The sequence below is a fragment of the Sinohyriopsis cumingii genome, chromosome 1 (assembly GCF_028554795.1).
Source record: "Sinohyriopsis cumingii isolate HCF-2022 chromosome 1, ASM2855479v2, whole genome shotgun sequence".
NCBI lineage: Eukaryota > Metazoa > Mollusca > Bivalvia > Unionida > Unionidae > Sinohyriopsis > Sinohyriopsis cumingii.
This window is the reverse complement of record NC_142961.1, coordinates 61,075,457-61,097,833: the sequence shown is the minus strand read 5'-3', so window position 1 is coordinate 61,097,833 and position 22,377 is coordinate 61,075,457. Positions and strand designations below refer to the sequence as shown.

The following is a 22,377-nucleotide window of genomic DNA, read 5'->3' as shown; positions in this document are numbered from 1 at the left end:
AAACTTTTTTCCTGCAAAAGAAACTTTCATGGCACAGTAAACATCTTCCAGTCAGATTGGAAAATGAAAAAATCCATCAGATTCTATTACTTTTGTTTAAGTTTGTTACTGACTTCCTTTGAAGAAAGGTTCTTTGTCTCTATTTAAGATTGTAATCTGCTTTCTTTGACGAAGGGTGCATGCATTATTGAAGTCACTGCTAAAAGACAGCTTTGGAAAACCAAACAAATGCCCATTTCTTATTGAGGTGGCAACATCAAAATGATTGTACTGCTTGATTGAGACTGATTAATTTTCCATTTGCTTAGTATGTTTTCATAACAATCAGTGCTTCAGAAGTAATCTGTTTTCTTTGAAATTTCAGCAAACTATTGTATCTGCATACATTTTTAAAAAAGGAATTGGTCATCATTTGGTTGATTGTAGTTAACTGTTCCTCCCTGCCTATTGAATAGAGACCAACAAGTAAGATTTAAAAAGAATAAAATTATTTTCTTTTTAAAAAAATTACATTTGTGAAAAGAAGAGGAATATTACTTACCATCCACATATAAATGTCAATCTCTGTAAATATATCAATTACTAGCGAGTGGCTGAAAATCCTACGAAAGATAGCTTATGAGATAATGGCTTATGTAGTTGATGTTCACTACCAGAAGAAATGTCAACGAAAAAGGTGGATATCTCACAACATACAGTACTCATGCTTAATGTCAACATAAGCAGATTATGATATAACAATGCACTGTTAAGATGGTTTGTCAATATGGACAAAGAATTTGTTTATGTAAAAAAAAGATAAATTTCAGTGCATTTTATATCAAGTTCGCGGCTTCCTTTCGTGGGTTCTCTGATTTTTTCCACTCCAAAAACCAATTGTTTTATATACAAGTTTAAGCAACCAACCATGTAGCCAATACAAAAAATCTCCAGATGGTATATTTTGCCACCAAATAAGGGGAAAAATCACCAATTTGCGACATTGGATGTTATTTTGTTTACTTTTAAGAAGAAAAACTATTTTTTCCTGTATGAGAAAAATAGCTATAAAGTTTCAGGAGCCATGCCATGATCTTGTATTATTCATACACAATCTCTTTCCCAGAATAATAATAAACTATTAACGTATTTTTGTAACTTTTAAGAAAGACTTTTTTTTCTTGTATGAGAAAAATGCATGTACAGTGGTCCCTCTCTTATATGGCTATGCCTTCTACATTGGGAAAGTAGCCTTATAAGATGGGTGGCCTTTCCGGGTTGGGGGGGCTAAATTTTTTGCGAGAAGTATATGTTATGTACATAGAAAGCTACATACTTCAAAGCATTTAATATCTTTGTTTAAAAGTAATTTTAATTATTAAAAGATTCTTTTTGTTATAATAATAGACATATCTAAACTGAATAGACATTAATAGTTCTTATTCTTGGTATAAGCGTGATATGTAAGCGGGTTTTGTTGCCTTACACGATGCAAAACCATTCAAAAATGTTATTTAAATCATGGTACATATGTAATTCCCTTTCCATTTGCTCCATTTACCCACTGCTGGTGAATAACCTCCTTATCGGTTATGACGTTGTTTATTCGAGTCTTTTCATCATAAAATTTGTTTTATTTGAGTCTTTTCTACATAAAATTGTTCAGCAAGTCCCCCTCCCACCTCACCCAATGTCAATTAGAATAACCGGCTTTCTTCTAAAATAATACGTCTCCGTTTACATGATGACCTGTTAATGCTTGGTAATGATTTGTTTGGATGTTGCTAACTGTATGCGATTTAATTATGCAGATGAAACTTTTGTCCAGTGGATGAAATGTCTTCTTTGTTCAAGGTTAATTTCTCTGTGTGTGTATTAATGCACAAAATCTATTTTTAGCCTATGCTGACCCTATTATGAACTTAACAATTACATCCAGTTGTAATCATCAAAGAGAAGAACTCGACATATGTGAAGCCCGTGACTCTATCTGACATTGTTGAACCCATTTTCTGTAAATGTCGGCTTTGATAAACAATGATATAATACCAATCTTACTGTTACATGTACTTTAGTCAATACTTCTTTCGATAATGGAAACTTGACATAGGGAGAGATGTATTGATGATAGAGATAATCTGATTACTTGCCTTACGTCACGCTATGAATTAATTATTGGTTCTGGATGCATTTGAAAAAAAGTGTCCGCTTGTGAGGGAACATTTGACATTTTTGTACTAATATGCTGGTTGCGTTAGAGGGGTGGCCATTCTTGAGGGGTACTTTTGAATACAAACTTGTAGGTACCAAGGGATTCTGTCTGAAAGTAGTGGGTGGCCAATCGTCAGGACGGCCGCTCAAGAGGGGGACTACTCTATATGACATTTCTGGAGCCACACCATGACCTTGTTATATCTGAATTCGTGTTATAACAGAGTGTGCTATGGCGGGGTCACTCTGTACTTGTAGACTTATAAAATTGTTATGTCATGCATACACATTAAATAAAAGAAACAAGTTATTCTTTCGAAAACTTAAGTAATGCCAGTGCCTGCCTTTCTCTCTCTCCCACAAGCCCTTAAAAGCTTATCTGTATTCATGATCACATTTTCATACTGATTCCATTATTGAAATATAATCTGTTTTGGAATGTATTTTCTTCTTTGGTATTTCCTTAGGTTTTTTGCTTCTGACACCAGTCTCATCGAGATAGTCATGTATACCGACTAATGCAAGAAAGTTGTTGGCCAGTGATGCTTTTTTTTTATGATAATTAGCATCTCTGCCGAATGCTACTTTAGATTTTGATGGATTACAGGTGTTTAATTTTCAAGTTCATCTGATCTGATTAATCTAAAAGTTTCTAGGAATACAATAATTATTTTGCAGCAAATTTTTTTATATTACTTCTTAAAATCAATGTTATTTAGCAAAAAGATGCAGAAGAAAAATATTACTGATAATTCAAGCTGGTATGACTAAAATACACAATGGAAAAATGGAACGGAATGGAAATAAAATATGCAGTGGAAAAAATGGAATACAACAAAAATAAACAATGGAAATTCTGGTTTTGTTTTTAATTTTTTTAATTTAAAAAATCAAAAGTTTGTAATCATCAGATATATATATATCTGTATTGTGAAATAGAAATTAGAGTTAATTTTAATTAGAGTTAATTTTGAAAACTGACACTAATACTTGTACAAAGTACTGATTAAAATACGTGAAGCAATCACCAAGCATAGTTAAAATCAGTTGGTATAATTTTCTGCACATGTAAATGCAACAGAAATATATTGAAATGATACTTCATAACTTAAAGACCTATTTTGTTATGTATGTTGGAACTAGATTGTAAGATAAGACAGTTCCATTGTGTTTGCCAATTTCCATTGCTCATCAGGCCTGTCAGTGTCATATGAAACAATACACAAAAATTATGTCATTATTTAAAGCAAGTTTGGTCATGTTTTATTTTGGGTACATATTGACTTGTGTATGTTTCAGTTTGGGTATGTTTTGACTTTGATACATTTCAGTTTGGGTACGTTTTGACATGGGTATGTTTTGGTTTGGGTACATTTTGACTAAACCATTTGTAGCAAACACAGAAATATACAAAACTTTGTAACTCAAGAAATAAAAAGTGAATTGTCCATACAGTTTTGATTTGAAAGGTAACTGCTAAAGAGATGTTGTATTGGACATTGTGGGAAATGTATTTATATGTAGGACTTGTCTCATTGAGCCATTTAAATGAAACTTGACTACGTTGGTATTAGCAGTTGCCAAAAGTTGCTAATTGCAATTAAACTTCCATGATGATGTTTCATTTCAGTAATAGAAAGTATTGGCAATGGAAAATTAAAAAGTTTGTGCTTATGTCTACTGATTTTTGCCATGAAGTTTCTGACATTTGTTAGTGTAATCTAATTTCAGTGTTAGAAATGGTGTAACTGGTTGAATCTGTTTACAAAAATACCACTACAGAAAGGCATAATTCAGCCACAAATGATTGAAAAGAACACTTCCAGGCAAAAATCACAATTATTAAAGAAATACAGTTAATGACTAATGACAAACTTCAAATAGGAGGCAGACATAGAATGGAACATTTGATAGTCAAGTCCTGTTTTAGCATACGGGATAATTCTACTTGTAATAATATTTTTCAGTGCAAATTGTGTTGACCACTTGGGAACTTAAATCACCAACATAGACTGCACATCAGAATATTTCTTAATTTACTTTTGTGTTGACACTAGTTTTATCTACACAGTTTTACATGTGTCTGGGGTGTTCATGTACCATAAATTCCGCTGTACAAAATGAACTTCAAATTTTTATGATTTGGAAATTTATCTGACAAGATGTAGGAGGTTTGAATGACCCATAATTATGTTTTTGTTCAAACCATCCCTAACCAGGGATTAATTGAGTATATACTGTTACTTATTGCTGGTAATTTTTTCTTCAGTTGGTTGACACATATTAATAATAAATACTGGTTGATATTGACAAAATGTGAATTGTAGATATGAAAATAATGAAGTCCTTTATCTGTGCCACTTTCTGCATTTGAAAAAAGGAAGTATGTTTTTTAAGCACTGTACCAAGTGATAGATTTGCAAGTGCCATATTTAAGATCCCTATCAAATGAGTAATATAACACGATAAATTAAATCACTTTTAAAAAAAGCAGCAGCCCCATTATTTTCTTTGCATATGGATTAATAAACGAGTTATATATTTGGGGATTAAATCTTAGAATTTTGAAGTGTTCACCCTCATAATGACTTTTTGCTCAATACCAAAAGAAAAACCCATTGAGATGAGCAGTAATTCTCTTTTGAACTCTTGTTTTAGTGTGTACCCTTGCTGTGGGCAAGTTTGGTACCTTGTTGAGTGGATCCTGGGACAAAACAGGCAAAGTGTGGCTTGGTAACAAGGCCGTTATGACATTAGAAGGTATTGTATCACTTTTAATGATTACTTTGTTTTTTTTTTCTCTCTTGTGATGAGTCAGTTTCACCATCCTATGTCTTGTGACATTTTAATCACAATGGGCTTTTCTGTGTTAGGTTTAGATATTTGCTGATTGATGTAGTTAATTTTTGTCAAATGTGAAATAACATTCTGTATTTAATGGCGTTCAGGTTTATATAAATGTTGTAAATTCAGTCAAATATTGCTGTCATTACTAAAACATGGAGAAGTGTTTAAACAGCTTATAATAAAATCTTCTCAGCAGAATTTAACCAGATTTTAAAGAAATCATCCACACATGAAGGACTTCATACTAATGAGACCAAGCGCAAGTGCAATAAGACTGCTACAGAAAAGCTGACAATAACTTATTCTAAATCAGTTTTTTTTAGAATTTTACCAATTTGATCGAAAGTGTCAATGACTTTCAGATTGTCTTCCCTAGATATTTACAAATGATGCCATTCAGCTATGAAATGTGGCTATCATTACTAAAAATAGAAAACATATACAATTTTTTTTTTTTAATGTTGAACCTAATTTGACCAAAATTTACTGGCTTATGGGCCTATACATATTGGACAGAAGATGCTGATGTGCAGTGAAATGTGAATGAAGATACAAAAACTATATAAAACCTTGAAAGATGACAATCAGCAGTACTGAAAAAATTCAAACAAAAAGCTTGTAAACAATATTTATTGTCTAATTGCTCATGCATTTGGCTGTTAGTTAGATGTCAGCCAGGTAAGTAATATAAGGCCTGCATGGGTCTCTTCATTTAAGATAGGAGCATCAGAATTGATGGAAGAGTTTACCTGTATTTTCTTATTTGCAATTATGATCTATGTACTAAAGCTTTTTTTTCCTGTGTACAGAGTTCTGATTTCTTCCAATACTTAGGCAAATTGGTGTAATTGGCTTATAATGCCATTGACAAGAATTTCAAAGTATTCCACATGTTTATGATGTAGGATGGTGAGATTGTGAACATTGCAGTAAGTTGTATTAGTAAGTCACCATCTTCACTGATCTCTCTGTTCATTCCTGTGGTGATAATCCTCGGATAGTATATGCTATATATAGCCAGGTAGGTTCAGTTCCAACAGTTGTTAAAAGCTTATCAGAAGGCTGTTTACAATTGTTAAAAATGTTTTATTTTTTCTTGTTCTACTTGATATTATTATGTATTTTCTTCCCAAAAATATCATCTTGAACTGTGAATGGGAATTGGTTAGTCACAGTTTCATCTGTTGTTCACCTAGAATCCATTCCATTTTGAATTGTTTAATTGCCATGATTTAGTTTTTAAACTTTGTTTAAATGTATGTATTGCTTGAGGACATAACAGATAATAAAGAGCTTCAAAGTTCTTGTCTTCGAATGAAATACTTAATTCTTAAATTCATTGGACTGCATATTCAATATTCTTCCAAGTTAACAATTGTGCTTACAACTGAAATTTTACTTCCTGAAAAAATCTTGATCTTCCTGATGAAATATCTATATGAATCATGGAAATGCATTACTATATAAGACCACTACAAGGCATCCCTTTGATCTCCACCATTAATTTCCAAATTCCTATTTCACAGACACAATAGAGGAGGTCAGGAACAAGGCTGCCGAAGAGGTAAAATTTGTGCAGGCCATTGACCCTGACATGGAAAGAGAAGAACGAGTTTCTGTCCCATGTGCCTCCTTGTCACAGTTGAAACAGTTGGCATGCTCATGCTGCTCTCTTCTGTTGGAGAAATACATGACGTTGTTCAGCCCAGTAATCCATGTATACATGTGAAGCCCCCAGAGTGTTTTCCTCCCATTATTCACTGAAATCTCCTGCGTAAACAAAATTATTATTGAAAATGTTTATTCCAGTATAATGGTAGTATATTTTTGGTAATACTGCCCATGATCATGGGACTGTAAACTGGCAGGATGATTTAGTTGCTAATTTCAAGCAGCAATAAACAGTTAACATTCTGGCAGTATGGTCACTTCCTATTAGTTTTTAAAGTTAGTTGACATGGATTATACTTTATGTGATCAGAATTAATTCTAAAAGGATTAAAGAGATTAATTGATTATGGTTGGATTACTAAAGAGCTCATTCAGCATAAAACTGTCAAATTGGATATAGTATTAGTTTGTTGATCTAAGAGTGAGTTGTCTACTGATGATAACAAGCCAGAATCTAAGCAGCTGAATATCATGTTAAATTCAGTGATAGATAGGAACTGTAATTTCAGGTCCGAGGACATGAATATGTGTTCTGCCCTTCCAATAAAGTAAATTTTTAAATCTGCTACAGCGGCAAGAATGAAATTATGCTTCATGCAACATATTATGGCATATTAAACACGACAATAAATATGCTACCACTGAAAAGTGTCTTTTCAGAATCTGCAGTAAATGTGGATAAAGATACAGGTGTGGAGAAACATTTGGCCAACTTTATAGATGAACATAATCTCTTGTTCATGGTAGTTAATTTTTTAGATATAGTGAAAATAATGTTCCCTGGCTCAAAATCTCCCAAAAGTTCTCATACAAATTAACAAAAAAATACTGACACAGTTACCCAAGATTTGGGTCTTCATTGGGATAGGAAGTCGAAAACATGAGCTGCAATGAAAAATTCGCAATTCTCATTGAAAATCCTCCCTCTTTTGAAGTCATAACTATTGACCAAATGTTGCAAATCTCCCAGTTTGTCCTAATCTGACTTCCTTTTTCTGTCACATGTATGTCCATGGGTCTTGCAGATCATCTTTGAGGGCCTCCAGAGCACATTCCTTGTTCCTCCACTGTTGCCAAGGGTTCATATCACTAGATTCATGCCCAGAGATGCATGTAAGAAAGACATTCTGCAGCAGAACATAAACACTTGGCTAACAAAAAGGGTAGTGGAGATCAGTCACAGAATCTGTGTTTTTACTCCAGCCTTTTCCAAGTTCCCAAGGGCAAATGTATCAGTACTGTGCAGGGTTTTCCCAACTGCTGAATATGAAATTATCAGTACTCTGCAGGGTTCTCCAAACAGATGAGGATGAAATTATCAGTACTGTACATTATTTCTGAAGACCATTTAACCTGCGCTAACCCTAGTCTAAATCATGAGACTCAAAGCTGCTTTGCTGGGAGAATGGAACCAGAGCAAACACTGTGGTATGGGGATGTATCTCCCTCCGCCTTGTACCTGGTCTGAAGCATACTACAGTTGGCTAATGTATTCAAAGAGGAAACCCATCCATGTCCTTTCTACATTTATATCCCTGGAAGTGTGTATACTAAAGCTGCAGCAGTAATGACAGTATTTGGGATTTGGTTCCAATCCAGTGGGAGACTATTCTTTTCTTCCTTTGATCTCAGCAAGCAGACGGCATCTCAACAGTTTATTGCTAAAACAAGCCAAAAGATGCAGTTTATAGATTTCTTAGGTTGAGAGTGCTTTTTCTTCCTTTTCATAGATTCAAATTAATAATTAGAAAAATACAAAAATTTACAGATAATTCATTATCTTTAGTAGAAGAATGATTAGGTTACTACTTTAGCCACACTAAACCTTGATTCCTTATTGGCAATATTGTAGGTCATGAAGCGGCTATTTGGGGAGTGGCTATAATGCCAGAGCAAGGACTAATGTTGACTGGTTCAGCAGATAAAACAATCAAGTTGTGGAAAGCTGGAAAGTGTCAACACACATTTAAGGGTAAGAATAGGATGTTTTACTTCTACACACTTAGAATCAGACATGCTTGCATGTAAACCTCATTTGTCATAATATATGATAAGGTTTATTTAAGGTCAGCATAAAACAACAATTCAACATAAGATCTAATGAGCTTTTTACCAACGTTAATGCATAATCTCCAAACTGTACTTAATAATGGAAATGAATGACCAACAGTAGCAAAATTAATTGCAGTTTTGATATCTTCCTCTGTTGTTTGCATTATTTGCTCTTTTTCATGGTCTTTTATCAGTTTTGTGAAGCTTTTCCCAAAGACAGTAATCTCTGAAGGTAGAAGGATAATTATGAATTTAAAAAATGACCTACAGATGACAGGTTTTTTGACATTTATAAAACGGACAAAATTTGAAAAATTGTTTTTACCGTATATTGATAGCATTAGATAGTGATATGAAGTCAGATTTAAAGATTCAATAAGCAGACATTGAATTGATGGGATCCATAGTGAAATAAGTAATTTTACAATGTGCCATAACTCAAAAGCACAGTCAACAAGTTTAAATAAACTTTAAAGATTGAGATAAATTGATATAAGTTTATATAACTGATTTATTGTCACAGTAAATGCTCGTTGTATGGTGGCATGATTGGATCAAAATTCAGAAAATTTCCAACATGAATGACTATCCAGATGCTGACCCTGAACTTGGCACTTTTACAAAAATGAAATGAAGGATAAATGCAAGTGGAATGCAGGATAAATGCAAGTGCAATGCAGGATAAATGCAAATGGAATGCAGGATAAATGCAAATGGAATGCAGGATAAATGCAAGTGGAATGCAGGATAAATGCAAATGGAATGTAGGATAAATGCAAGTGCAATGCAGGATAAATGCAAATGGAATGCAAATGAAGTGCAGAATGTACACAAATGAAATGCAGAAATGATGAATGCATTTTGAAATAAATGTATTTTATAGTTTGGAAATTATTTTCAACCTGTAGCTACATTTCAGTGGTCAAAAACCCTTTTGCATGATAATCAAAGATCTGATTTTTTACTCTTACAATTTTTCACAAGCCATGTCATTGTTCTTGACAGGGCAGTAACCCTGTTGTTGTGATGACATGATCAATGGTTGTTGTATCTGTACAAATGGAATACGTTATATACCACATTTCTGCATGTTTTCAGATACTATTCTCATACACCGTAACCATAAATCTGTTGAGAAAATAATACTTAATATCCTGTAATTTTGGGACAATGCTTGACTATTTTTAGACACAATCTAAAGAATAACTGATGTCTCATTTTCAAGTAAAGGCCTCATTGTGTTTGCAGGTAATTTAAGAGAGACAAAGTTTGCTTCACCTGCTCAGCAATAAATGTTTAATGTGAACTCACTAATAAAATAATTTTAGATCCTTTTCATTATGAAAAATTACTGCATATTTCATGAAAAGTTTCTACATGTACATGGTCTGTTCTAGGACATGCAATTGTAGGTTCACACTAACTTCTAAAAAAATAGTATTGAAAAATGAAGCAAATGCATGAAAATAGCATATTATTTTTAGCCCTCCTTATATTTTTTCTTAATTCCTTTGCATCAATTCTCAGTAATATTGAAAGCATGGGGATCAGATCTGTATATGATATTGAATGCATGATGATGTCAGTAAGATTTCAATGTTATATCATGTTGTATATTTTGCCCTTTCAGAACTAATTAATTTAGGCTAAGAATGCATTAAACTTTTCAGTTCAAGAACTAGAATTTTAGTTGTTGATCTTTTGATACTTGGTTTTACTCTGAACCCAAGAGGTACAAATTATTGTTCCACTGGCTCGCATAAAAACTTGAAAAACTTGCATTGATAATATATACCAAAATATGTCAAAGCTTTCAATTTGTGAAGGTGTTAAACACCATTAGTGTCATAGTTGTTTTATATTTATATTCGATGTAAATTTTCGTTCTTACCGAGTCTATTCTAGAGATGTGTGTTTGGTGGTTCACACTAATATCTGTTTAAAAATTTCACTGAAAAATCAACAAGATGCATAAAAATTGAAGTATATTTTCAAGCCCAATTCTAGTTAAATTTGACCTGTGTTCAGGAAATTCCACACGGTCTTCAATAGCTTAATTCAAGATCAGCAAAAATGAAACTAAAGTGATGGTTTAAAGTGATAAATATAAATCTAAATGCATTTTTGAAACCATAAATAAAAGGAGACAAGATGATTGATGATTGATGAAATGACAACATGAATGGAATTAGAAATGAAATGCAGATGAAATGGTCTTTATCTTAGGTAAAACAGTGTTCACATTGAGCACATAAATCTTGATTTATGTTTATTTTAAACATAGTGACTTGAATTTTCTTTTGTTTTCTGTTGGATATTTTCATCAACCATGTCTATGAAATGTATCTGAAAAATCTGGGTGTGTGAAGTTAATAAAATATTAAAATGTTTGATCCAGAGCAAAAACATTCTGGATCAAATTTATCTAGTTAAAACCGAGTCAGGATGGTATAATCAAATGTTGCATCCAATGACAAAACTATTTTGGGCAACTTCAGCTATATTCACTTCAGCTTACTACTGTTATCCTAACCACAAATTTCATGTTTCTCAACAGAATCTGGATGTAAATATTTTAAGTGACCTTTTACCTTAAATTGTTAATATTAAGTATAAGATGACATCAAGATTCACCTAGGTTGTTTCTTTTTATTTCCTTCATTATTGTTATTACTTGCTTTTGACACATTTTTATTGAGGTGTATTTATTTTCCTAGGACATGAAGATTGTGTCAGAGATATTGCAGTGACACAGGGGTTAGAGTTTCTGTCATGTTCCAATGATGCTACGATCCGTCGCTGGTTGATAAGTGGAGAATGTATAGCGGTGTATTATGGCCACACAAACTTTGTTTATAGTATTGCAGTCCTTCCTAATGGTCAGGACTTTGTTAGCAGTGGGGAAGACAGAGCATTGAGAGTGTGGAGAGATGGGGAGTGTAAACAGACCATTCCCCACCCCACCATGTCCATTTGGTGTGTCTGTGTTCTTCAATCTGGAGACATTGTAACAGGGTCAAGGTAAAAAACTTTGTTTTTAAAGGAATATAGACATTGTGACAGGGTCAGGGTAAATAACTCTTGTCCTTAAAGGAATATAGACATTGTGACAGGGTCAAGGTAAATAACTCTTGTTCTTAAAGGAATATAGACGTTGTGACAGGGTCAGGGTAAATAACTCTTGTCCTTAAAGGAATATAGACATTGTGACAGGGTCAAGGTAAATAACTCTTGTCCTTAAAGGAATATAGACATTGTGACAGGGTCAAGGTAAATAACTCTTGTTCTTAAAGGAATATAGACATTATGACAGGGTCAAGGTAAATAGCTCTTGTTCTTAAAGGAATATAGACATTGTGACAGGGTCAAGGTAAATAACTCATGTTCTTAAAGGAATATAGACATTATGACAGGGTCAAGGTAAATAGCTCTTGTTCTTAAAGGAATATAGACATTGTGACAGGGTCAAGGTAAATAACACTTGTCCTTAAAGGAATATAGACATTGTGACAGGGTCAAGGTAAATAGCTCTTGTTCTTAAAGGAATATAGACATTGTGATAGGGTCAAGGTAAATAACACTTGTCCTTAAAGGAATATAGACATTGTGACAGGGTCAAGGTAAATAGCTCTTGTTCTTAAAGGAATATAGACGTTGTGACAGGGTCAGGGTAAATAACTCTTGTCCTTAAAGGAATATAGACATTGTGACAGGGTCAAGGTAAATAACACTTGTCCTTAAAGGAATATAGACATTGTGACAGGGTCAAGGTAAATAGCTCTTGTTCTTAAAGGAATATAGACATTGTAACAGGGTCAAGGTAAATAACACTTGTCCTTAAAGGAATATAGACATTGTGACAGGGTCAAGGTAAATAACACTTGTCCTTAAAGGAACAGGAACTGCTTGGGACAAAAACATTTTTATGAAATATAACATGTTTTCAGTTGTACTTTTTAGCAGTCATGTAAAGAATAGTTTCTCCATTTCTTTTCCTCATTGAACAATTCTCAGATGCATGTAATGTTGTCATATTTGTAAACTCTTCACAATGATAGTCTGTACCATGACATTGCCTAGCCCATTTTGTTAATGAGACAACTTGTCATTTGATTGAATATGACTTCAATTTTGGTAGAGTATGGTAAGTTTTAACATAATTTGGCTCATTTTAAAAAATACTCCTATGTTTACTAACTTGCAGCATCATAATTAATTATTTAGATTTTACATAATGAATTGGTGATAGTTGTTTTGCTGTCAGAAAAAAAGCAATAGATTCCTGGAGTAGGCTGCACAAATCCGAAGCCTTAGAAAATAGTTTCATTGCATTATCTCCATAATCTGAATTCATCTTTGTTATTTACTACATATGTAGTTAAATATTGTTCTGTATGATCTTTGTTTTCAACTGTTCCAAAGCAAACTGTTGCATTAGCTAATCTGTTGACCAGTGTGTTGCTGATTGACTAGACTTTACTTACTGATGTCACAGCTATGACCATCATGACAACTCTTGTATCCCAAATGTTGTACACCAAACTTTTTATATTTAATAAAACAGATCAGTAGATTGTAAAAGAAAATGTTGGTATGTATTCCCATTCATATGATATATTTTTTTAAAGCAAGGTGAAATTACAGATCCTTTCCTAAAATGAGACTGCTTCCTAATAAACACTAAAATGACTCATCCACCATTTTCTTGAAGCCCTCGTAACTAGGAATCAAAACATATCACTTTTCCAACAGTTTGTTAGGGTTTGGGATTAAAGTTTTTCTTGTATTTCCTTTAACACCATGATGAATTTTCTTTATACTTGGAGTGAATCATTACGAAGCTAAGTAGATTCATTCTACAATATATGTTTGCTTGCTTGCTTCCATGACCTTGGGGCCAAGGTCACATCATAGAAAATTTGTGCAAGGCTTTGGTTAAATGTCTCTTTGCTTATCTGTCCCAAATCCTTTAATGAGCTTCTTCATTCTTGGAATCATTATACAAAGCTAAGATGGTTCATTTCTTGATATGCGTGCTTGTCCCTTTGACCTTGGGGTCACAGCCACATAATACATTAGGGTTTTGGTTAAGGTGTTTTTTCATTTCTTTAAATGTCCTATACCCTTTATGGGTTTTCCATATACTTTCAATGAATTGTTATTTGTTTTAAAGCTAAGAAAATCATTATGCAACATGTATTTTGCCCTTTGATCTTTGTTTCAAGGTCAGTCATAGAAAATTTGCATTATGGTTTGGGTTAAAAAAATTGTGTTTATATTTTTAAAACATTTTAATTATTTTGTTCATGCATCTAATGAATAATGCAGAAATAAACATGGTTAATTCTGCAACATACTTACTCAGCCGTTTGATTATGGACTCCAGGTCACACATTTTACACTGCTTCAGTGGCCTAGTGGTTAGAGCGGAAGGTTGTGGGTTCGATCCTCAGCCGAGTCATACTAAAGACTTATAAAAATGTTACTAACAGCTGCCTCGCTTGGCGCATATCATTAAGAGGTCAGTGTTAGGACTGGTCGGCCAGGTGTCGGGATAATATGACTGGATGGGACATCATGCTGTGTGTCTGCAGCATGAAGCCTCAGTGCTAGACATCAGTATAAACTGCCACACTGCAGACATCATAGTGATATGACTGAAAATTGTTAAAGCTACATTAAAAATCCAAACCACACACACACACACACACATTTTATTACCATATTTTGATCATAGGTTGCACATGCAATCCATGGTCTACTTGTTTATATATATATATATATATATATATATATATATATATATATATATATATATATATATATATATGTTCATATTCATCAGTTTGTCCATTGAAATAAGAAAACTGCATTCAAACCACCTTTGTTCAATTCTATTTGTCGCCTGAAATGCAGGATTTCTTTCTTTATTGATATTTAGTCAAAGTTTCACCTCAGCAACAGCATCTGTCAAGTCTTTCTGCAGTCACTATTGTTAAAATGAATTAACAATTTTTATTTCCATCTCTTTTCTAAAAACAGCATGCTTGTTTGGCCCATCCATCCTTCCGTCAATCGGTTTTTTAGTCTTTCTATCTGACCAACTATCACACTTTTGTTTCCTCACAATAATTTCCTTTATTATTACTTCATTCCAATCAAATTTGGTAATAATGCAGATTCATATTTTTAAACCCATGGCTGAGTTTAATTGTTAGAATTCTATAAATCAGTTAAATGAGTTATAGACATGATTGTTGGACCCACCAGTTTTTGTTTAAATACAGTAACTCCCTTAATCATTATTGAGTTTCAATTTGGCAAATAGCTTGATACTGATGAGACCTTGATTAAGTGTGATTGTTAGAATTTTGTGTCATTTTTATCACTTATAATCACTGATTTTTAAACCCAACAAGTTTTGTTTCTTCATAATAAATCCTTTGATTGTTATTGGATTTAAGTCAGATTTGATATTGATGGAACTTGAATAATTTAAAATTGTCCACATTTTACATCACCATTTTGCAAGTTATTGCTCATGATTTTTTAGATTCATCCACTTTTATGCCCAGTAATTCTATTATTATTATTATTGCATTACCAAAATTTGCTTTGCTGCTTGATATTAATCAGGCCTTAACATTTTGTGTCATCCATTATAGGCCATTGATTGTTGATGTACCTACTTTTTCTACACAATAGCTTCCAACTTATTGCATTTCAACCCACTTTTATTGGTAGCTTGGTGTTGATGAGGCCTTAAAATTCTGTATCACCCAGTTTGATCTTGATGAAACCTTAGCTTTCTGTGTCATCCATTTGATCTAGATGAGGCCTTAACATTCTGTGTCATCCAGCTTGATATTGACAAAGCCTTAACTTTTTGTGTCATCCATTTTAACCTTGATGAGGCTTTAACATTCTGTCATCCAGCTTGATGTAGACAAGGCTTTAACATTCTGTGTCCTCCAGTTTGATCTAAACAAGGCCTTAACATTCAGTCATCCATCTTGATGTTGACAAGGCCTTAACATTCTGTGTCATCCAGTTTGATATTGATGAGACCTTAACATTATGGCATCCAGTTTGATCTTGATGGGGCCTTAACATTCTGTGTCATCCAGTTTGATCTTGATGAGGCCTTAACATTCTGTGTCATCTAGTTTGATATTGATGAGACCTTAACATTCTGTGTCATCCAGTTTGATTTTGATGAGGCCTTAACATTCTGTGTCATCTAGTTTGATGTCAGTGAGGTCTAAGTAGAGTTTAATCGTCAGTGTTCTCATGATCACTTAGTGGATTTGACCTACCCTGGTTGACAGACTCACCTCACTTTATTTCTGAATAACTGCTTTATTTATGATTGGATTTCAAACAGATCTGGCAGACAGGTTGATATTTATCAGATTCTGATTTTGATTATCATCATTCTGCATCATTATTTTGCAGAGTGAAAGCCTCAGGCTTTCAGGCCAGTTGTAAAAAAGAGATATTTTTAAAAAACTATTTTGTTGGGAATAATGACAACACACAGTTGATATCATTAAAGTTGTAATAAGATTCTTCTGGAATTTCCATACATTCCTTGCTAACAGAAACTGCTGACTTATCAATTCAATGAAAAGTACCATGGTTCATACCAATGGAAAAAAATACTGTCATAAACCAGTATACAGGTAATACTGCACATCTCTAGGATTTGGTATGTAGCTTGATACTGATGAGACCTTGGCGGATTTCAATTGTAAGCATTCTATGTTTTCTAGCACAGTTATGGGTCCTTGATTTTTATGCCCACTTCATTCCTTTGTGAACAATTGTGTCCTTATTGGATTTCAAACACATTTAGTAGGTAGGTTAATATTTATGAGACCTCAGCAAAGTCTGATTGCCAGTGTTACTTGTCAGTTCAGCATGCAGCAGCAGGATTTAGCAGAGTTATGGCCACTGATTGTTTGGACTTGCCTACATTTCTTTCAGTATAATTTGTATTGGAGTTAAGCCAAATGATATGCAGCATTCTGTTTATCACAACTTATTTAGTTTGATTTTGCAGCAGCATTCAGTCTGCATCATCTTATAGTGGATTTATGACCCCAGATTGTTGGAAGCACCCATTTTTCTTTCTTTACGGTAATTCCCTCATTTGTTATTGAATTTCAACAAATATCTTATATACACCTCTATAGTCAGGGGATTGAAATGGATTTTGATTCTCCAGTGCTTTTTTTCATCACAGAGTGGAGTTATGGCCCACTATTTGTAGACTCAGATTTCGTGTGCAGCTTTATAGTAATGAAATTAGCATTTAAAATGTGTCCCATTTTTTTAGATCCTGTATATAGCAAACTTCTATGGACTGTGAACCAGTCAGTCACAGGCAATCATAATGGTGATCTACCATGTAGGTGAGGTTGCTTTATATTCAGTTATTTTATATATAATGTTACTATTATAAATGGATTGGCTTATACTACAGTGCCTTATAGAAAGGGAATACTGTATATACAATACTGTATATACAATTTGTCAATGAATAACTTCCATGACTACTGTAATTTATTATTTCTATGTTGATGTGCATGATTCTAAAATGATATCAAGTTGTGGATTCTAAAATGATATCAAGTTGTGGCATTTTTCAGTGATGGTGTTTTACGTGTATTCACCTGTAACCATGAGATGTATGCCTCAGTTGAAGAACAGCAAGCCTTTGAAGATGAAGTGGCCACTGCTGAAGTGCCTACACAAGTTGGTGATATCAAGATAAATGAACTTCCAGGACCTGAAGCCCTTCTTAATCCAGGTTAGGTGTCACCAGTTGTGTGCCCAACATGAATCGATTTTATAATTAAAAGTTTTTTTTTATTGTAACACTTTTTGTAGATGGTGCCAACAATGTTAAGATTTTTGAAAGGCATTGGATAATACAGCATTGTTTATTGTTACATGCTGTCTTGGTGTCAGCAAAGTTGGGAAGAAATATAGTATGTTGCCCATTTTGTCATGTGTTCATTCATTTGCATATAACTCTCTTAGTATTTTGTTACCCTTTCAATGTCTCAAATCCCGGTTCACGTACACTTATGAAAACTGGTATGTGGATGCATCTCAGGAAGAGTAACTCATCCATAACAAAACTGTTCATTTCAGTTACCTAATTTGCATGCCTGAGTGACTTTTGTATTTTCTGTTGTTCATATCTTGCACCCACACTATCTTGGACTATTTCACCTGCACTCATGATACCTCTCTATGCAAGTAAGTGAACCATACCAAAAATAGGTAAAACTGTCCTAATTTGCATATTTTAGTGACATTTGTATTTTCATCTGTTCTTTCATTACACACTCAATATCTTGGACCTTATTCTTGAATATTGGTTTGCAGGTGCATCTTGATTAAAGTAACTCAACCTTACTAAATATTGTGACCAAATTTTTGTATGTAAGTGACTTTGGTATTACCAGTTGTTCATTTGTTATATCCAGATATCTTGGATAGAGGCCCAGGGTGGTCTAGTGATCAGTGATGTGCGCCTTAATAGATCACTCACACATTTCACCTCTTTTCAGCTTGAGTTTAGGTCTCAGTTCAAACAATGTGGGTATGTGCCAGTAGCTTCTCATGGGTTGGTGGTTTATTGTGGAGTCTTTCCAGGTTCTTTGATCACCAGATATACTGACCACCATTTATGGACTATCATATGCTGAAAATGGAACAAAAACAAACCAAATCAAATATCCTGAACACTATTTCACCTCCACTTAAGAAGGTTGACATGGATACCTTTTGACCTAATCCACTTAAGAAGCTTGATGTTGATACCTTTTGACCCAATCCACTTAAGAAGGTTGACATGGATACTTTTTAACCCATTCCACTTAAGAAGGTTGATGTGGATACCTTTTGACCCAGTCCACTTAAGAAAGTTGATGTGGATACCTTTTGACCCAGTCCACTTAAGAAGGTTGTTGTGGATACCTTTTGACCTAGTCCACTTAAGAAGGTTGATGTGGATACCTTTTGACCTAGTCCACTTAAGAAGGTTGACATGGATACCTTTTGACCCAGTCCACTTAAGAAGGTTGACATGGATACCTTTTTACCTAGTCCACTTAAGAAGGTTGATGTGGATACCTTTTGACCTAGTCCACTTAAGAAGGTTGACGTGAATACCATTTGACCCAATATCCATACTTAAGTGACATTTATATTTTTAGCTGTTTGTTCTTTACTCTTGCAATAGCTTTCATCCAATTTCACCTCCACTCATAAAAATTGGTATATAGATACATCTTGACAAAAGTAACTCAAACATATCAAAGCTAGGTCAGTGTGATATCACCTGAACACTGCATGACTTTTGTATTTCAGTTGTTCATTATATCATTTTTATCTTTGTTGCCATTTCATCTGCACTAATATAAATTGGTATATGATTACATGTTGATAAGGATGGCCGAGTGGTCTAAAGCGCACTCCATTATGGATCATTGCAATCTCACCTCTGTCTGCGTTGGTTCGAGTCTAGGATTTGGCCAAGGTGGGTATGTGAGAAAGCTTGCCAGTAGCTTCCCAGGGGATTCCTGGGTTCTTCCTCCACCATTAATACTGGCTGCCATACATAGCCTATTGTGTGCTGAAGAATGGCGTTAAACCCCACAACAACAACATGTTGATTAAAGCAAGTAAATTATATAACAGTTTGGTCATTGCAAAAGCAACTAAATTATATCAAAATTTGGTCATTGTGGTCCATTGTTCATGCTTTAATGACTTTTGTCTATTTTTTTATGTCCTGAATATCTTGGACCCTATTTCACCTAAACTCTTGAAAAGTGGTCCTTGATACATTAACTGAAAGTAACTAAGTCATACTCAGAGTGGTTAAATGTGACATAATTTGCTTGTGTATAAGGCTTTTGTATTTTTAGTTTCACTTGCACTAATAAGAAAATTCATATGTGGATGCGACTGCTCCAGTGGCCTAGTTGTTAGAGTCATACCAAAGACTTACAAAAATGGTGCTAACAGTTGCCTCGCTTGGTGCTCAGCATTAAGAGGCTGGTGTTAGGACTGGTCAGCCTGGTGTCAGGATAATGTGACTGGGTGGGACATCATGCTACATGTCTGCTGCATGATGCCCCAGTGCTAGACATGACTATAAACTGCTACACTGCAGACATCATAGCGATATGACTGAAAAATTGTTACAGCTATGTTAAAATTCCAAATCACACACACACACACACACTCATATGTGGATGCATCTCACAGAGTCACTCATTGATATGAAAGTTGGTCACTGTGACCTAATGTTTAAGCCGAAGTGACTCTCTTATCTTCCATACTAGTATGTATATTATTGGCTATTCCAAATGAGCTCCTGCTGGCAAGAGGATTTGTGTTTTGGAGTAAATACCCTTGTTTTGATGATGAATTGCTATGTTTATTGATTAGTTTATCATTATTGATTTGCAGTTACCAGAATTTTTTTGAAATGTAATTTAACCTTTCACATTGCTCCACTTTGTTTATAAACTTGAAAGTTTGGAGACACAATTTTCATGTCTTTTGTGGCATAAAAGTCAAGAAAGGTAAAATGTCAGATAATCTTTTGTAGATGAAGCTGTTTGCTGAGTTTCAGTTCTCTAATGACTGCATTGTTTTAAACTAAGTAACAGAAAAGAGCAAAAACCAAGATTTGTAAAATTCAGCAATTTATTTCCCTAGAATACAAAGTGTAACTTTAAATAGAACTTACAGTATTGTGAATTAAGTCCCAAATAGTTCAATCACAAGTCCAAATCTAAAGAGTTCCAATCGAATTCCAGATTTTGCCCTAAGTCTTATGAAAATGATCCTCAAAATACATACTTATCGATTAAAAGCAAAATCTATGGAAATATGATTGTTGAAGTAAAATTCTGATAATTGGCTCATCTGTATTTGATTTGGATCCAGGTTTCATGGAGTTAGTCAGGAACCAGACTAACTTTACAGTAGTACCTCAGAAACTTTAAACTGCAGATTTTTTTTTCATGCAAAGTGTCAGCATGATGAGGCAGTTGATTATAGAATTTAAAATAAATAATGTCCAGCAAGTGATATGTATTGAAGATGATAGGCACACACTATGTTTATTGGACATTATGTGTCAGTTGAGTATATCTCATGATGGGAGATATAATTGCCATCGTAATGTGAAATGGAAAAAGAATCCAAGAATTACGTAATGTTGAGAGATAGCAACAAGCCATTGAGCGGCATAGAGTTTGGAACTGAAGTTTGTGCAACTGTACTAGCGGTCAATATGGTCTATGTGTAGTTTACAAACTTTTCAGTTGGACGTAATTTTTACCATCGCTGCATCGGTTTCAAATCCCACACTTTTTAAATACATGTTTCCCAACTTTACAATAGCATATTTTGTTAAACCTTACTAAAAATATATTGTCATACTTAGAGAAAAAGAATCAACTGCCTAACTGTACAGTCTTGTTAGGGTTGGCAGATCTGAATCTGGAATATGGCCTGGAATATTATGATGTGTTGACAGTCTTTTGATGTATCACGATAAAATAAACCAAAATGTCCTTGACTGAAATCACTATAATTCCAAATTAATATTTGATTCCATGAGCATTATTGAGCACATTGTAATTCCAGTGAATAATAATTTAAGAGAACAAAAACTGAACGTCTCTAGTCAGGTAGACCAATATCTTGATTTTGGATAAAGATCAATTACAAAATACAAATATGCATAGCATAATAATCATTGAATAAAAGCCAACAAAGAATACGGATTATATATACATAAAAGTTTGTAAAGTAAATTGTATATATAGGTCATTTTCATTTCTTATTTTATACTTTGTGATTCACTGAAAACTTAAAATGGACATTTTTAGCTGACTTTTGTGTCTAGTTGCAGTTTTGGGATGTTTCATGTGCAAAAGAAGCAAATATCTCAAAGTTACTTTCTCTATCAGGTTTGAAAGATGGACAGACAAAGATGGTGAGAACAGAGAAAGGAAAAGTTGAGCTGTACCACTGGGATGCTGGGGAGTCCCAGTGGAAGAAAATAGGGGATGTTGTTGGCTCAGGAGCTGCCCAGAAGACCCCAGGGAAAACATTATACGAAGGACTGGTAATTTTAATCTTGTCTTTAAACAGACTGAGGATTATATTATCAAGAAGAGGGATGAACCAACAGATATCTCTAATTTAACTAGAGTTGTTCCTGTTGTTTGCTATGACAAATCCTGATGCTTTCAGTGCATATTACCACACAACAACTGTGGGATTGAGTGGGTAGTTGGAAAGGATGGGGGTGATGTAACACAGTTTTGAGAACCCAAAATCTGATTGATTTATGATGTCAAAGCATATTTAGAAAATGTAATTTTAATTTGCATTTTTATACTTTAGGCTTGGAAAAGACCCGAAATTATATAGACAATGTAATTTTAATTTGCATTTTTATACTTTAGGTTTGGAAAAGACCCGAGATTATAAAGCTATAAAGTATGCCCTTCTTGCTAAATTATCCTATTTGGACAAGTTAAGTATCATGTTTTGTAAACTTGAGGATTACAGTTTAAG

The 22,377-nt window shown here is 33.9% G+C and overlaps 1 protein-coding gene across 1 annotated transcript in view; it reads left to right on the top strand.

The window, feature by feature from the left end:
- LOC149806958 (phospholipase A-2-activating protein-like) overlaps positions 1 to 22,377 on the top strand; it is a 43,171-nt gene that overhangs the window by 4,845 nt on the left and 15,949 nt on the right. The window contains exons 3-7 of the mRNA XM_089960150.1: positions 4,849 to 4,950; positions 8,561 to 8,680; positions 11,478 to 11,781; positions 17,412 to 17,572; positions 21,765 to 21,922. Of these exons, the coding sequence (XP_089816276.1) occupies positions 4,849 to 4,950; positions 8,561 to 8,680; positions 11,478 to 11,781; positions 17,412 to 17,572; positions 21,765 to 21,922 (845 nt within the window). The remainder of the gene's footprint in view (positions 1 to 4,848; positions 4,951 to 8,560; positions 8,681 to 11,477; positions 11,782 to 17,411; positions 17,573 to 21,764; positions 21,923 to 22,377) is intronic.